This window comes from Mercenaria mercenaria, chromosome 4, assembly GCF_021730395.1.
Source record: "Mercenaria mercenaria strain notata chromosome 4, MADL_Memer_1, whole genome shotgun sequence".
NCBI classification, from domain to species: Eukaryota; Metazoa; Mollusca; class Bivalvia; order Venerida; family Veneridae; genus Mercenaria; species Mercenaria mercenaria.
Window position 1 is genome coordinate 54,512,139 of NC_069364.1, and position 19,050 is coordinate 54,531,188.

General features: G+C 35.2%; 1 protein-coding gene across 5 annotated transcripts; it reads left to right on the plus strand.

The window, feature by feature from the left end:
* Positions 1–1,101: 1,101 nt before the first annotated feature.
* Positions 1,102–18,744, plus strand: LOC128556379 (putative inhibitor of apoptosis). 5 transcript variants are annotated; one of them, XM_053541296.1, is made up of 10 exons: positions 1,137–1,265; positions 7,257–7,312; positions 11,245–12,047; positions 13,521–13,672; positions 13,944–13,995; positions 14,549–14,677; positions 14,925–15,100; positions 15,481–15,670; positions 15,862–15,948; positions 17,006–18,744. In XM_053541296.1, the coding sequence occupies exons 3-10, from the start codon at positions 11,246–11,248 to the stop codon at positions 17,194–17,196; spliced, it is 1,779 nt and encodes a 592-aa protein (XP_053397271.1). In that variant the 5' UTR covers positions 1,137–1,265; positions 7,257–7,312; position 11,245; the 3' UTR covers positions 17,197–18,744. The 5 variants fall into 5 exon arrangements, with proteins under 5 accessions (XP_053397269.1, XP_053397271.1, XP_053397267.1 ...); XM_053541294.1 differs by lacking the exon at positions 7,257–7,312 and having other exon boundaries at positions 1,102–1,265; XM_053541292.1 differs by lacking the exons at positions 1,137–1,265; positions 7,257–7,312 and adding an exon at positions 1,641–1,720.
* Positions 18,745–19,050: the final 306 nt, after the last annotated feature.

Genomic DNA, 19,050 nt, shown 5'->3' on the forward strand with positions numbered 1-19,050 from the left:
GGTTCTGTAAAAAAGTATATAGAAGGAAACCCTAACACAACATCATATACGCTTGTTTTCAATACCTTTTCGGAGAGCAAAACAACAAAAGAAACACAAAGAGATAAGTGAGAAGAGAAATATAAAGTGACCTTTTAAACCTGCATATCCTTGCGTTTTTCCAATTTTCTGTCTGATACAACAAAGAAAAAGGTGTAGCGTCCAACTGAAAAAGTTCTGAACACCGAACACGCATTACGTCAAAAATTTGTTTATAATTTTACCACTGAAATAACTGGACAATTTGTATGACCAACAGCCTTATAACATCCCCATCGAAGTTTTGGATATACCTTGTTACAGAAGTGTTTTCAGATTACTATGAAATTTAAATTAAATCTAAATTCTGTCACTAAATTTAGGAAACTATGAAGGAATGTTTGACGATAATGATTTCAAGCACGTATGCTTTTACTGAATATCTTATGTAAGCCAGTCGTGACTGTGACATTTCTCCGCTCAAAGTTATTTTGTTTGCTATGATCAAAGCAAAACAGTACCAATGACTGAAATTATTAAATATGCGGTTTTCAGGAACATGCCTTAATGTGTAAAATACTATAAAAGAATTTTCGTAATTTTTTAAGATATAAAAATTCACAGTCCGCAAACTTAAGTGCAAGATATAAGTACTGCAGATTTCCAACCATTTTACATGACACATTTTACTACATGTCGAGCATATGATACACATTTTCAACATATTTTGCATACTATGTGACTATGTTGTACATGTAAATATACACTAACACGAACTATTTTACTGTATATTCAACACTAAAAGATAAAGTTTATGTTGAAGCGGTAACATTTACTGCAATTGATCAATATTAAACAAAATACCACTTGCCTAGCCGCTCGCGGTAAAGATTGAAATCGGATGAATGTTAAAACGCATAATGACAATATTTATGTTTAAATAAGTAAGAAAAAAACAAGCATAAAATACTTTTATTACGCAGTAATAAAATGATAAATACACATGACATTTTGCAGTAGCTGATTATGAGCCGATAAATTAAATACAAATAGATATGTAGTAATGGTCATAATATTTCAAAATTTGAAATGATGTTCATCCTTTAGGATATTGGAATACCATAATAAAAAACCGGATATTTCTGCTTACAATATGCTTACGTCACGTTTTATTTCATTTGTCACGCGGATATTATATGTATGATATTATACCAGATTTTATGTTCAAAGGAATTTTTGAATAAAAGGTAAGCATACAGAATTCAGATTTTCAGTATGAATAAAGGCACTACAAGAGCCTCGTATTTTTTCAGAGTTACTTTTGACCTATTAAGAGCCAAAAAAGTTTTAAATTTATAATTTTTCAACCGATAAAAACTGCGTGACTGGACAGAAATGAATACATGCATATTTTTACTTGACTGAAATTAATATACTGTTTCACAAAAATGTCGTTACATTTTAACAGAGTATTATATAGATACAGATTAGTGTAGACAGGAGGTATTTATTACACTTAATATTGGACTTATATTCGAATGATGATTAGTTTTATTATACGCCGCCTGATATTCTCTATGTATCGCGTAAAGTTTCTGTGGAGTGAAAAATTTACCATATGTTGGACGTCATCAGTGATGTCGTGTGTTTATAAGCCCCTTCGTCTTCCAGAAAAACACTTTTGTGTTCTATCTTTCTTAAGGTAATTTAGATATATAAATAACAAAATATTTTAATTGATTTAGTGAAATATATTTTTTAGCTGATTTAGTGAAATATAATCTTTTAGCTGATTTAGTGAAATAATCAATTTCGCTGGTACATGTATACTATGTCTCTGTCAGTTAACTCTGCAGTGTGTGTTTACAGCACTGATATCGTCTGCATGCATACATGCCATAGTGAGAAAAAGCAGATGGCAGAGTTTATAACTTTGTCTTGTTTTATTTTTAATCATTTTCATAAATGTTAGATCTATTATTGTTTTATCATAATTGTTAGATTGTGCTGAGTTAATCCTGCATATTACATTTTAAAGGAATAAGAATGTACATAAATACTGTATTCTACATATTGATCAATAACTTAGTGTTCTGAATCAGATTTTTGAATTAACTCTTGTAAAAATTCAAAATGCACAAACACGCAAATTTTACTTTTATAAAGGGGTTTCTGCAATAAAGCATGCATAAAACCACAGAAAAACTTGTCTCTGCCCCATCTTCTGGACTATATACTCCAGTTATTCCTTTAAAAACGCTCAATTTGGTGTGCCAGCATGAAACCTCTTCAGCTTGTACAGTCACCTCCTGACTTTAACTCGTCCGAAGTTTCTGTTTGATCACTCTATACTACTTTGGTGGCGTATTGACATTCAACTTGTTTTACTACATGAATGTTAGAACTCCAAATGTGTGTAACAATCATTATGTCTCCCCTACGGAAGCATAGAAGTGACATCCGATTTTTTTTTATTTTAATCTATATCGTTGCCACGAGATATAACTAAGAACAAAACGAAAAACAAACATTGTTTTCTCGTTGCAACGAGATATAACTCTTAGTTATATTTGGTGGCCACGAATTAGCAAAAATCGTTGGGTTTTTTTTCCTATTTATATTTCGTGGCCATGAATTAGCAAAAATCGTTTTTCGTTTTTTTTTTTCTTAGTTACATTTCGTGGCCACGAATTCGCAAAAACTATCGTTTTTTTTTTATCTTACTAGATTATACATAATTTATATTAGGTCGATTGTGAAGGAAGTTATATTAATCACTCTCGACACCTCATTCCTGATGTAATTCATCGCCACGAGGGTATGAGAGAAGAGGCCAGTTTCCCTTTAAATGCTGAGCGCCAAGCAAGGGAGTTACTGGTACCATATTTCACGTCTTTGGTATGACGCGGCCGGGGATCGAACCCAAGACCTCCCGCACTCGAAGCGGACACTCTACCACTAGGCTATCGAGGCGGTTAACCTATCAAGTTCTATTTATCTGAGTTCTATTTCGTGGCCATGAAGTAGCAAAAATCGTTTTATCTTTTTTTTCTTAGTTATATTTCGTGGTTACGAATTAGCAAACATCGTTTTTCGTTTTTTTCTTAGTTATATTTTGTGGCCACGAATTAGCAAAAAAAAAAATCGTTTTTTTGTTTGTTTGTTTGTTTTTTATTTATTTATTTATTTTTTCCTTAGTTATACGTTTCCACAAATTGGCAAAAAATCGGGTTTTTTTTTCTCAGTTGTATTTCGTGGCCACGAATTAAGAAATGTTTTTTGTTTATGATTTCTTAGTTATATCTCGTGGTCACGAGACCATTTTTTGTTTTTCGTTTTTTTATTCTTAGTTATAACTAGTGGCCACGACATAAATTTAAAAAAAATCCGATGTCCCTTCCATGCTTCCGTACTTACCCAAATGGGGGAGACATATTGTTTTTGCCATGTCTGTCCGTCCGTCCGTCCGTCACACTTCATTTCTGATCAATAACTGGAGTACCATTTGACATAGAATCTTCAAACTTCATAGGGTGACAGGGCTTATGAAGTAGACGACCCCCTATTACTTTTGGGATCACTCAATCCAATGCAAGGTCACAGGAGCCTGAACATGGACAATTATTTCCGATCAAGAGAACCACTTGACCCAGAATGTTGAAACTTCATGGGGTGATTGGTCATGGAGAGTAGATCATCCATATTGATTTTGGGGTTACTCTGTTAAAGGTCAATGTCTAAGGGGCCTGATCCTGAAAAAACATTTCCGATCAGTAACTTGAGAACCATTTGACCTAGAATGTTGGAACTTCATAGGATGCTTTGACATGCAGAGTAGATAATCCCTATTGGGGTCACTCCGTTAACAGGGGCCTGAACATGGAAAACCGTTTCTGGTCAGTAACTTGAGAACCACCTGAACCAGAATGTTGAAACTTCATAGGATGATCGGTAATGCAGAGGAAATGACCTTTGTCGATTTGGGGTCACTTTATTAAAGGTCAAGGTCACAGGGGCCTGAATATGGAAAACCATTTCCGGTCAGTAACTTGAGAACCACTTGACCCAGACTGTTGAAACCTCAGAGGGTGATTGGTCATGCAGAGAAGATTACCCCTGTCGTTTCTGGGTATCACGCTGTTAAAGGTCAAGGTCACAGCGGCCTGAACATGGAAAACCATTTCTGTTCAGTAACTTGAGAACAACTTTACCCAGAATGTTGAAAACACGTGAGATGATTGGACATACAGATTAAATGACGCCTATTTATTTTGGGGTCACTCCGTTAAAGGTCAAGGTCACAGGGGCCTGAAGATGGTAAACCGTTTCCGGTCAGTAACTTGAGAATCACCTGATCCAGAATGTTGATACTTCATAGGATGTTGAAGGTCATGGTTGAAGCGGATAGAAAATGGAAATCCATTTCCGGTTTATAAATTGAGAACAATTTGATCTAAAACCTTCAAAATTCATAGGGAGATAGTAATTACAGAACAGGTGACCTTTATTATTTTGGGGGGTCACTCCATCAAAGTTCAAGGTCACAGGGGGCTGAACATAGAAAATATTTTCCAATCAATAACTTGAGAACCACTTGACCCAGAATGTGGAAACTTGATAGTTAATTGGACATGCAGAGTAGATGACCCATATAGATTTTGGGGTCACTTGACCAAAGGTTATGGTCATAGGAGCCTGAACATGGAAAACCATATCCAATTTGTAACTTGAGAACCACTAGGCCCAGAATGTTGTAACTTAGTGGGATGATTGGACATGCCAAGTATGTGATCCCTACTGCTGCCAACCATTAGTGTCTCTTTGACTTTCGCTCTTGTCCCCTATTGACTTCTTGCATATACGACTATGCATTACGGGAGATTTGCACTTTTCACAAAAGCATCTTTTAGTTGTTTAGTGTAATCGACGGTCGTGGTGAGCTTGGCTATCTCCGTAAACTCTGTAATGTACTGGTACTTGCGGGTTAATTTTCACCGCTTGCTTAAACTAATATTTATAAATGCAAGTGTTTGATATGACTTTAAGTCTCCAAATGCCGTCTTTTTTTGTAATATATCTACCGAGAAGTTTCAGAAATGCAGTATTAATTCAACATTGCAAAGGAAACTATTCGAACTCTTTTGTAAAGCGTCATAATTCAGTCAAGAAGTAATGCACTTGTTATGTAACCAACGCAAGGAGTTTAAACCTAAAGATCCGGCATTTTCAATACATTAAATCCCCACCAACGTCGTATAGTTATAATGAAGTATTGTGATTCTGGTGCAATCAGTTATCTTATTTTGCAATTGTTACTATTTATTTATTTGGGTTTTACGGCGCACCAACACAGTTACGAATATAGGTTACATGGCGCCAAACAGGAGTAAAAATTTTGGTTTCACATCTCATTTACATTGAAATAAAAACATGAGGTATGGAATCAAAATTTGCATACCTGCTGGAATCACAGAGTTACAGCAAAACCAAGTGTTAAGACCCTGTCAGTCGCCTCTTAAGATCATGCAAGGGTTTTAAACATTGAAAGCAATGATTTTCAATCTGTTTGACGCTTCTGCTTTTCTAGTCAACACATGTAACATAAATTAGTGTTAAGTTACTTTAAATGACCTTATTCAGTCACTTTTAAAAATGATATAAACATAGTGTAAATACTGAAACACGGTTTTTACACTGTCCATTCTACAATAAAACAGCATTCTGTCGAATCACTTATCATATAGATATTTTTGTCAGATTGTCTTTAGCAGCTCACAACGTACATTTCCTATATGGAAGTAACTGAAAACCACAGGTCGCCCAACACGACATGAATAAAAAAATGCAAGCTCTCACTTTGATTGAGCAGTTCGTGGCCGGTAGTGGATATGCAAGCTACCGTCTACGCCCTCTAGTCCCGGGTTGAGCAGAACTCAGTATTTACACATGTTAAAAGTAAAGACCCAGTTAAAAAATGGTTTTACCCTAAACGAAATGACAATGAGCAGAACTAAACAAACTAGAAGTTAGATAGGTGATCTGAGGTTATGGAGCCAGCATACCACATACACTGCCGAAAGACAAAATTAAAAAATGGATGAAGTGGATCTATGGGCAAGTGTTTTAGACAACCATATCTTATCATAAAACGTGTCAGACCAAGGAGTATTTAAAAGTGTCTTATCTTATTTACCATCATATAATTGCTAATGGCATTCCAACAAGACGTTTTGCATATATTGAAATTTTCTTTGATCTTACTAACAAATAGTCTTACTTGTAACATAGACTTCTGATTCATTTAATTCTAAAAAAAATGTTTAATTTCCTTCATTTAAGGAAACATGTTTGTAATACTTTAAATACTAAACTACTTTCCTTTCTGACTGTCCTAAAAGAATTTGTGCATACATTATCGGACTTCACATGTTTTACCCCCACCCCCACCCCACAAGACATTTCCGTCATACATGCCATGTTCAATAGATACTTGTACAAATAAAATAAAACAAAATTCTTTCTTTTATAAGTAATATCTTATAGTAGCGTATTTTAAAGAGCTCGAAATCAACGTCCGTGAAAGAAATACATATTTACGTTTCATCGGTGCACCACTGCGGTTTTTCTTTCCGAAGTTTATAGATTACTTTATTTATTAGTTTCTTTTATCTTAAACGAACATAAACAAACTTTATTTTATTCCATTATACCCGTGTAAAGTTACAAAAAAAAGATACGACGTAGATAAAACTAGGCATGTACCTTTAAAAAGTTTAAATATTGTGGTATTTATAGACATTACATGTACAGTTTATCTGTTATAAATGGGTTTTCAGTGTTACTAAAAAAAGAAACACTTTTAAGTGGTTAAATTTAGGTATTTCTTATCATTATGCAATATTGAGCTTATATATATATGAAAAGCACGTGTCAGATTTATATTTTGTTGGATATTATGCAGATTAAATAGTTAGTATATGATGTTTAAATCATTGACATATGTTTTAAACTATCAACATAATAGCAGATTCTGTTTAAGATTTGTTCTGTTCCATTCATGCAATGTAATGATTATGTCGAAATATATTGGACAGAAGTATTTTTCGTTTAAAAAGATAAACAAGACAAAAACGTCTATTGGTTTTTATTATACCAGATTATACCAGTAGATTGCACCTTAAACTACTCTTGTTTACGTATGTACTGGTTGATATCATCTTGTTTACCGTTGATTGTAGTGTTGAGCGTGACTGAAAACAATCAATCGAGAATTGGTTTGAGAGGACTACGGAAGGTAAAGATACATTTTATTATATATTCTAATATGATTATCTCTTTCGCTATAACGTGTGGTGACGTTAAAGTGTTTGTTGCGTCCAAGAAAGAGCGCTATATTTTATCTACTGGTGAGATTAAGGGCATATTAGAATCGAAATAATTTATAGCAGAAGAGTGTTTTAACACTATTTATACACTCGGACGGTAATACGTCGTACAAATAATTTCACTTGGCCTACGCCCTCGTGCAATTATTACGCCCGATATAAAGTTTTCAAATTTCAGAAATATAATATCTATGTTTTAAGTTAAAATGTCTGATATATTTAGTCTATATCAAGTGTTCATTCTTGAACAAATCATGTTAAATTTACAGTGGCTGATTTGTGTCATTTCATTATTCCGTCCTGTGGCAAAAACACAATGACAAACGTCGTTATAGCGTCCCGCAGAACGTCATTATAGGGCCGCGACAAACGTCGCCCAGCCATACCTTACCCCGACAAACGTGTCCCCACTGAACGTCACTCCGCCAAATGGTCGCCCCGCCGAATGTCGCCCCGTCGTCTCGGCAGACGTCGCCCTGCAAAACTCTAGGGCCTGTATGGCACTAGGCGTATTACTGAGGGGAAAAAAAGACTTCTCTACGAGTGTTATAAAAACTGCTCGGATAAGATGTGACATGCCCAAGCCCTTTAGCCAAGTGTAACATTGACCTTTCAGACAGAGATCTTGTGTTTGCTCTCACGCACACACATATAATGCCGACAATCTATCTACAACTTTCGGCGGGGCGACATTCAGAGGGGCGGGGTTCGGCGTAGCGACTTTCAACGGGGAAAATTTTGTCAGCGCGATAGGCGGGGACATCCTGCTGGGGGTGACGCCTCACGGGGCGACATACGGCCGGGCTCCATAACAACTCTTGGGCAGGGCGACGTCCGACGGGGCGATGTTCCGCGGGGTGCCGTGCCGATGTTTGCTGCGGCTAAAGGCACAAAATGGCTGCCATACAAAATGTTTCAATTTGCATAATAAATTTCATGTGGGTTGACACCGTCTCCCGCATATGGCGGCTAAAGTTCAAAGGAAAGGTGCCGATCGGCGTTTGGCCTTTCATGTAGGATGAAAGGAAGCCCTATTTGACAGCTAAATGATGTAATTTGACCTAATTCTACAAGATCTGTACAGGTTGTTTATTACCTAATACACTTTTGATTTAAAAGGACTGAGATGAGATGATTTATGGATTTGCAGTTCAAGCGCTGTGAACTTCGTTTCTTTTTCCTTTCTTTTCTGCAATTTGACATGCATACACATACTTCACCTTGTGTTTAAAGGTGAAGCCTTTCAGTTTTCAAGCCATAATTTTCACTAAGCAGAGACTAAAACAATAAACATGAGTAGCTCTACAGCTGGTCAAAGTCACCCTCGTCTACACAGACCTGAGTTCAAAGGGGTGGGAGTGGAGGAGTTGGGATGCTTATGCCGCTCCCCAGCCCCTAGTGGCCCGAAAAAAATACCTTTATTTAATAAAACATTTTATTAAAAATTGTACCAGAACCCACAGTTTCACACTTGTATTAAAAAATTCCTGGACCCTCTATCTTCTATACCTACCGCCAAATTTTGAACTGTAATGTGGCTTTAATATGCATCCATCACTTCCTGTGTCCAAATCAATAATATCTGGGTACTCAGAATTTAGACAAAACAGGTAACAGTTGCCACCATTTCCTAACAAAGATGTAACATAGGCCACCATTTCATTTCTATCAAAAGATGTAACAGAGGGCACCATTTCATTCCTATCAAAACTGAGGGAACTATTTCATTTCTATCATTAAAAAATGTAAGAACAGGCCACTATTTCATTCATACCAGGGGGAGGACAGTGAAAAATTTTCCGTACCTACCACTTTCCTCACCCCACTCCCACCACCCCCACCAACAACAGCTTGAACAGCTGTGGAGGTCTGCAGTGAGGTCATTATAAACCTTCTGTCTCTTTCTGTGTCTTTCTAAAAGGCTGTAAATCAAAATTTAGACCAAAAGATACAACAGGGGCCACCCTTTCATTTCTGTCAAAAGATGTAACAGAGGCCACCCTTTCATTACTGTCAAAAGATGTAACAGAGGCCACCCTTTCATTACTGTCAAAAGATGTTACTGTCAAAAGATGTAACAGAGTCTACTATTTTATCCAGTCAAGAAATGTAACAGAGGCCACCATTTCATTTCTGTCAAAAGATGTAACAGAGGCCACCCTTTCATTTCTGACAAAAGATGTAACAGAGGCCACCCTTTCATTGCTGTCAAAAGATGTTACTGTCAAAAGATGTAACAGAGTCTACTATTTCATTCCAGTCAAGAAATGTAACAGAGGCCACCATTTCATTCATATATTTCTAACATTTCTAGGGGATTGACAGCCAACATTCTTCCTTGCCTACCCTTACACACCCCCACCTCACCACAAACAGGTTGAACAGCTCTTTCTATGACCAGATTTAATGACATTTGAGAACTCAAAACTTGGACCAAAAATGCAATAGAGGCCATCATTTCATACACTAAGGGTTTGAAGTGAGAACAACTGTCCTGTTAAAGGTTTTAGGGTATGAGGGATACGTAGTGCTAATGTATAATTACTATTCCAGTAATGCTACCTATCCATGCCATATTTTAACTGGACTTGCATTCCGGGACTATTCAATCGTCAGTTGTTTTGTAATTGTAATGAATTATCAATATAAATAATTTTACCTTAAATATGATTTTATTTTTGAATAAGTGGATAATTAAATACAAACACATATATTGTACATGTGCCCAATCATATAAACGGAAAGCAATTACATGAACTAACCCACGTTCGCCCTTGATCTTTGGGTTAAGGGTTTGGGTCTTACGCAAGACACATCTTCATAAATATATTTCTAAAGTTATTTGGATTCATTAACACGGCGTCTCATTATAGGAACATTTGTACCAAAAAATTTGAAACCCCTTGATAGATGGTAGAGTTATGGAGTTATAAGCCAGACTCAAAGTGTCACTGACAGATGTGGCACATTCAAAAGAGGTGACAAAATATGCTTTTACAAAGTAACTATGAGTTTAATCAAAGGCCTTTGACCTAGCGACATATTTACAGTTTCGGGCTAAACGAAATATCGAAGACCCATTGCAGGGCCATTGTGATAGTAATGTTCATTGACTATATGCTTATTTGATGTTTTAAGAAATTCACTTGCTTGAAATGCGTATTTGGAACTGTTATGTAACGTTTTTCTTTTTTTTTTGTTGGATTTAGCGTCGCACCGACACATGATAGGTCATATGGCGACTTTCCAGCTTTAATGTTGGAGGAAGACCCCAGGTGCCCCTCCGTGCATTATTTCATCACGAGCGAGCACCTGGGTAAAACCATCGACCTTCCGTTAGCCAGCTGGATCACTTCCTCACATGAAGAATTCAACGCCCCGAGTGAGGCTCGAAACCACATCGATGAGGGGCAAGTGATTTGAAGTCAGCGACCTTAACCACTCGGCCACGGAGACTCCTAATGAGTAGTTGGTAATAAACTGAATCATGCCATTCACTACAAAATGCAAGGATATATAAGATATGTGTTACAGGCTTAAGTTACATTTTGGTTTACTTCCTCCTTTTTTCTTTTTCGATTTCTAGGCATTTTGACTTAGTGATATATAGAGAAATGATGAAAATAGCTCATTATCTTTAATCAACTTACTGTAACGAATAAGTGGTTCTACTTTACCGTTTCAAGTTGACCGTGTTGTTATGTTTAAAAAAGAAAGATACAAGCTGTCTGAAACATTTCTTACAGCACATTATGGAGTACAATGTAACCGTTCCATGTGCCAAGAACGGCAGGTAGGTATTGAAACATTTTACATGGCATTTGTATCTGTTAAATTTTAGAATGGCAGAAGATATGACAGCAGCAATTGTCAATAAAAATGCAGTAGTAAGGCTTTCTCAGGAACAAAGGACAAATGCTAGAGACAAAACACATGAGCAAAGAAAACCAAAGAAAAAACGAAAGAAAATTGGCGAAGATACTAAACAAGTAATCAGTGCTGAAACAAACGGCGACTGGTCAGTGAAAAACAAAGTAACAGATGATAAAAATAAAGAGTGTCATCGTTCAAGGCTAGAACGTCAATCGTATCTTACAAACACATTGGTGTTAACTGAAGGAATAAAATCCATCAAGTCATTCGGAAAAATATTACAACCACGAGGCGAGCCAAGGTCGGTAAGTGTTTTACAACCAGTTATTCAAATAAAAATTCCGAAAGAAGTAACATGCTATCCATTGACAGGTGCATCTTATTCAAAGCCTTTGATACCACAGGATGATATATCAATCCCGACACAAGTGAGCGAAAGTCAGGAATCAAACACAAATGAAATAGTTTTCTCCAACGGCAGATCTATTAAGGTTGAACACACTACGAACGGCAATACATCAAGTGAACAAAATTCGTCGAACGTTGGAGCTGGCTTTGGTGGTAACCCAAGACACTTATCTCATCACCAAACTCAATGCGAAAACTATGTTCAGTTTAACTCTGATAGAAACAATTTGCAAAGAAGACCACCGAGGCCCCCAAGACATCCAGAGTATACAGAATATGATCAAAGGCTGAAGTCGTTTGCCAGATGGTGGAAGCAACATCCAGATCCGACGACACTTTGTAACGCTGGCTTCTTTTTTACAAGTAAGAACGTACTGTTTTGATCATGGAACAAAATATGAGTAATCAACTGAATTAGCCAGTTAACCTTTTTTTCCATTTTTAGCGAGTTTTTCTGATCACTCGATGTCCGGCGTCTGTCTGTCTGTCGTCTGTCTGTCAACATTTAGCTTGTGTATGCGATAGAGGCTGTATTTTTCAACTGATCTTCATGAAATTTGGTAAGAATGATTACCTTGATAAAATCTAGGCCGAATTTGAAAATGGGGCATCTGGGGTCAAAAACTAGGTCACTAGATCAAATCAAAGAAAAACCTTGTGTATGCGATAGAGGTTGTATTTTTCAAGTAATCTTCATGAATTTTTTTTAGAATGATTACCCTGATGAAATCTAGGCCGAGTTCGAAAATGGATCATCTGGAGTCAAAAACTAGGTCACTAGGTCAAATCAAAGAAAAACATTGTGTATGCGATAGAGGCTATATTTTTCAAGTAATCTTCATGAATTTTGGTCAGAATGATAACCTTGATGAAATCTAGGCCGAGTTTGAAAATGGGTCATCTGGGTCAAAAACTAGGTCACTAGGTCAAATTAAAGAAAAACCTTGTGTATGCGATAGAGGCTGTATTTTTCAATTAATCTTCATGAATTTTGGTCAGAATGATTGCCTTGATGAAATCTAGGTTAACTTCGAATATGGGTCATCTGGGGTCAAAAAGTAGGTCATTAGGTCAAATCAAAGAAAAACCTTGTGTATGCGATAGAGGCTATATTTTTCAATTGATCTTCATGAAATTCAGTTAGAATGATTGCCTTGATAAAATCTTGGTCAAGTTTGAATATGGGTCATCTTGGGTAAAAAATTAGGTCACTAGGTCAAATCAAAGAAAAACCTTGTGTATGCAATAGAGGCTGTATTTTTCAATTGATCTTTATGAAATTTGGTCAGAATTATTGCCTTGATAACATCTAGTTAGAGTTTGGTTATTGGTCATCTGTGGTCAAAAACTAGGTCACTAGATCAAATCAAAGAAAAACCTTGTGTATGCAATAGAGGCTGTATTTTTCAATTGATCTTTATGAAATTTGGTCAGAATGATTTCCTTGATGAAATCTAGGTCAAGTTTGAGTATGGGTCATCTGGGGTCAAAAACTAGGTCACTAGGTCAAATAAAATAAATACTTGTGTTTGCTTCAATTTTAATGATACTTGGTCAGAATATTTTTTTCCATGCAATCACTAGGTCTATGTTTACACTGTTATGGTGTATTATGATGTGTTTCTCAGGTGAGCGACCTAGGGCCATCTTGGCCCTCTTGTTTATCTAGTTTTATCTTTACAATGAATTTGAATTATATTACATTTTAGATGTCTGCTTATACAAAATATTCAATCAAAACTAATATGCAATTCATGCGACAGCAAGCAAAACCCATAAGTGTAATTTGATCCAATACTTTGTTTTTTAAATGTCTGTCTCTTCTTTTTGTTTAAGACGAGGCTGATCTAGTTCGTTGCTATCAGTGTGGTATTGGACTTAAGGATTTCTCCTATGGCGACAATCCGTTGAATGAGCATGTTAAACATTCTGGCGAATGTTCTTATCTACAGGAATACCTTGGCCAAGAGCGACTAGCAATTATCAAGGTATGGCTGTAGACCTGCATTTCCAAATAGCAAACAGTTTACTTAAATAAAACAATACTATCATTTTGGAATAATAATTGTAAGTTACTGTATATACAATAATGCATAAAAGCAGGTTAAATTTGGAGCAAGTAAGTAAAAGAGACAGAGAGAGAAAGAAGATTAGCTGTACAAGAAAGTATGACAACTGGTAGATAGTAATTTACCTTTTTTATATAGCAAAAGCGAATCACAGAAGTATAAAATACATTTTATATTTCTTCCGTTACAGAGTCAGATACAGACCCAGGACCAAGAGCTGAATTATCAAAAGCCGTCAAATAGTATGTTAGTTTACTTTACTGTTACTTTTAGGTTATGTTACAAACATTATTCTCCCATGGTAAAAATTATAACACAACAGTTATGGAATTAATTGTACTGAATATGAATGTAACTCCTGATGTAAACATGGATGAGTACATGCTTAAAGATTGATAATTGTATATGTTTTAATGATAAACTCAGTCTTATGATATCGTAAAATTGTATAGTTACGATTAATTAGTCAAACTAGATCAAGTTCAAGTTTACGCATTTATATGTATACAAGAACGTCGAGGTTGGCAATAAGCTTGGTATCATGCCAATATTGTGGACTAAGCATCTATACGGAAAATGCTGGTGTTGATTGAAACAAATCTTTACAAAAATAATCATAATGAAAAGTAGATATCCAGTTTATACACAATCTCAAATTACTGTCAATAAATTTAAAGGGTGATCAATGAGACATCAGCATTTTTCCAAACACTTTAAGCACATTGTACAACAGTTTCCTTACCTGAAACGAAAATATTCTCGAGCCAAAGTCAATAAGCGAATTATTATTTGTAGCACTGACCACTGAATATCGACATCCAGAGTATAAATCATACCATGTTAGACTTTCATCATTCTCTCGATGGCCACAAAGCCTGATGCAGAGACCAGAACAACTCGCAAAAGCAGGGCTATACTATACAGGTAGCATAAATCAAATTTTACGTTTACATATACATCAATTCAATCATATAGATAACACATTTAAAGTTACATCATTAAGTTAATCTTTCAGATATTTTGCTAGATATTGTACTACAAAATTAGAGATGATTTCAGTTTTCTGGAACTCCACTCAATTTAGTCCAGAGTAAATCTTCAACCTTGTGCTATTTTAATTCAACACATTTTAGTACACAAACAGTACAGAGAACTTTTTAAAATTCTGTAGGTCTTGAGGATACCGTGAGATGCTTTGCTTGCGACGGAGGACTCCGGAAATGGGATCCTGAAGACGATCCATGGATCGAGCATTGTCGATGGTTTCCGGAATGTCCGTTTGTCAGGAAAGAAAAAGGAGAAGACTATATCGGTCTCGTACAGGCCACTTCTGCAATGCATATTCAAGTAAAATAACAACGAACTTTTAATGCTTGATTAAAGATATTAGAAGCAAAACACCTTCAGTGGAAGTATTTTGTACAAAATATTTATGAAAAATATAAGTAATTGAAATCACTTTTTACACTGCAATTATCTTATATTACTTTAAAGGACAAAAAAAAGGAAGTCTTTAAGATTGTACGGTAAATATGCAAACCACAAACAGAAGGAATGATTATGTTCAAGGCTTTTAATAATCAACTGTCACCTTTTATAAAACATCGACTTTGTCCAATCTATGTTGTTATTGAATGCGCTACTATGTAAACTGTAATAACACTATTTATTCAAAATCAATCTATTTAAAACGTCCTCATGCGTTTGAATGTTTGCAAATATTTCAGGAAAGACTCGGTAACAAAGACGCACCATCAAATGAAACATTCTCTAATGATTTAACAGGTAACCTGGAACGTCTTACACTTGAGGATCCTGATTTGAATGCTGTTATTGATGAACACAGAGAAACCTGTCTAGAAATGGGATATTCAGAGAAGGATTTCAACATTGCCGTGACGAAACTAGCAAAAAATGGTAAATTATTTTATACATTGCATTAAATTCTATACAACATGTCAGTATAGAAACGAGTTGACATAAACAGAGTTGACATAAACAACAAAAGTACATATTAATTTAGGCGATTCTGTTATTCTGATGAGAAACAGATTTACATTTTTTGATGTAACGGTTTGATAATGGTCGAATGTTTTGTCTCATCATAGGAAATGTCAGACCAACTTTAGAAGACATTCTTGATTCCATAGAAGATGCAGAACAGATAGAAAGTCAAACAGAGCTTCATAAAAATGGTAACACTTCTACACAATTATTAACAGTAATTATTTGTGTCACCCTTGTTTATTCATGAAACAATTTAGCGTATGTCTTTGAGGAACATATTGGTCTGAGAACTTACTGGGAATAAGGCATGTGTATACCTGGGAATAATGCAATGTTTGTCCGTTGTGATTGCTCAGTCAGTCATGTAATAAAAAAAATACAGGAAGAGTTCATTTTTTCCAAAATTGAAATTTTTACCTCACTTACAGTATTGTATTATGCATTTTGACTAAATTTGCTACATTTTATGTGTATTGAGAAACAGTTTCATCAAAGAATTTCTACCACAGGAAGGCATTTCATTCACACGAAAATTACTTCAGTAAAATATTACTGTCCAGAATTACTTCAATAAAGTATTACTGTTCATGTGTTTTGGTGGACTTGAAAAAAATGTGATTAGTTATACATGTTACGATTTATGGAAGGCCGTACACGCCATAATGTTATAATAGAAGTCTGCGGGAAAGCAATTGGTGGTCTCTAACCTTTATTAGAGCTAAGGAATTACTTTTGTCTGAAGCCATCACAGGCAATGTTAATTGTCAGATTTGCAAATGATGCAAAAAGACGTTTTTATACAAAAATAAGTGTAATTTTCTTTTTAATTTTGGCTTTTTACACTTTTTATCTCTGTACTGTAAGAGAAAGAGCAAAATTCATAGACGTTATTTCTATTTCTTACGGAATGAATCATATTTCAGCTTCCAAGCAAAATCCAACATACAACTTCGCGAAAAATTGCAATGAAATGACAACAGGGACCTGTAAATGTAGTAAACCGTCCATATCTTTTATAAAAGTGAACATTTCTAAATGAAATTATGTAACACATTTTATTGGATCGTGTTTCATTATAATAGTGTAAAATAGTACTATATGTTTATGAAACGTCTTTTTTTTTGAAATACATTAACCTGCGTTTATAATAAACATGTAGCTTCAAAATTCCATTAGAAAACGTTTTTGCTAATAAATTACTTAAAACGAATTGTCTATTTCTAAAAACTGACACTTTACTTTCAGAGACACCAAGAGAAGAAAATGTTCGTCTGAAAAGCATGCTGTTCTGTATGACCTGCGGCATTAACGCAGTGAATGCCTTGTTTCTACCATGCACCCATCATAGAATGTGTATGGATTGTGCAAAACAAGTGTCCCAGTGCCCTGTATGTGACAGAAATATCCGACAGAAAATAAAAACATATTTGGTTTGATTAATTAGAAAAAAGTGGAAACTTCGCAGGCCGCTCAACACGACAAAAACGAAAATGTTGCAGGCTCGGTTTTAATGTTGCAGTCAAGTTTTATAACAATATGTTTCATAATTAAAACTGCATGAAGAAAAGTTGTGTCTCTTTGTTCACTTCTGTACTGAGTAGCCTTTATTGTTATCAAGCCTGCCAGAATGTAATGGTACAACGCGTCATGCAGATGCAGCTGTACATAAAAAACGGCGTTACTATAACGACGCATTATGCAGATGCAGCTGTATATAAAAAACGGCGTTACTATAACGATGCATTATGCTGATGCAGCTGTATATAAAAAACAGCGTTGCTATAACGACGCATTATGCAGAGGCAGCTGCATGAAAAACAACGACGTTTCTATAACGACGCTGCATTGTGCATTTTGATGTCAGAGTGTTTCGAATTAGTTCTTGTCCCAGAATGATGCTCTTTAGTTCCAACGAAGAAACTTGCGGATATTGAAACTAAAAGGATGTATATTAAACGCATTTTCCAGTGTTTCGAAAGCGCTCTCCCAGTGTTGTCAAAGAACAAACTTACAGGGTATAGCTTTACAAAACCAACAATCAGTTCTTATAGGAACAGTCTGGAAACGTAAAGAACTACCACGACCAAGTGACCTACTTTTTCCTCCTACAAGAACTTCGTGCAAATCATTCTGATAATACTGGTATAATACATCTATTCTACAAGGTGACAGGTGGACAATTTAGGCCCTCTCTGAATTAATGCGTTTTCTCATCTGTAAACTTATTCAGTCAGACTCTTTTCAGTATAGTTTCTTACTGTAGAAACTAAGTGTGGTCTAAACTTACCTAAATGCATCAAGTACTGTGCATACTACTGCATTAATTTAATAATATATTTAGCCATTAAACACATTGACCTTATATGTCTTTTCCAATTCATACCTAGATACTTGTTATTTCTCATTTTCTTCATGCAAAGCATGTATATATATATCATCATGGAAATACAAAAGATCAGATTTTTGAGGCGCGTCTTTAAAAAAGTCACATCGAGTATAATAATTTGGCGTGTTTTGATTATTTGCGTTGTAAACCTGGGTTAACCTGTTGTAAATATATTTCTTAACATATTTGTATGTGGGAATATCATAGATTAATCAAACTGCATCATTTTTGGTGTTTCTCTATAAATATGGGCATATCAGATATTTCTTTGCTTTTATAGTTTACACTATAGTTTGCACTTTGGATCTGACACTTTTTAATGGGTTGGGAATTTATGGAAATTTAGAGCCAATTTTAGAAATGCTAAGTATAAATTAACAATCTTATTTGTATTTTCATTTGCATAACTGAAATTTATGTTCATTTTATTTGGATCACTTTGGAATTGTTTGACAATATTGACACTATTAAGGCATTTGCAACACTGGCGTATATTTAAGTTGTAGACGTTTATTAGTGAACATAATTTAGATCTTTGTAATTGTGAATGTGTGTTTTTATGAGTGAACTTTAGATTAAATAGATTTATAAAACTGGACTTATTCTTGTATCTTCTTTTAATTTTACCTAAGTGTAGACCTTTCTTATTCATAATAAAGTGGTGTGATAATAACTTTGCAATAACTAACCAGAAAGTGGTTTTATAAACAATCATGGTTTTTCCTTGAAATAATTAAGCCAGTAGTGTCGGTCATCCTGAATATTTTACCCCCAAAACTCGAACAATAAGATGCTTGTAATGAAGTTTAATTTAGGTCCTTGCTGAACATTTTACCCCGGGGACTGGGGTTTATGACATTTGGAACACCTGAAAAAGATTGGTAAGCGAGCATTGACTTAAGTT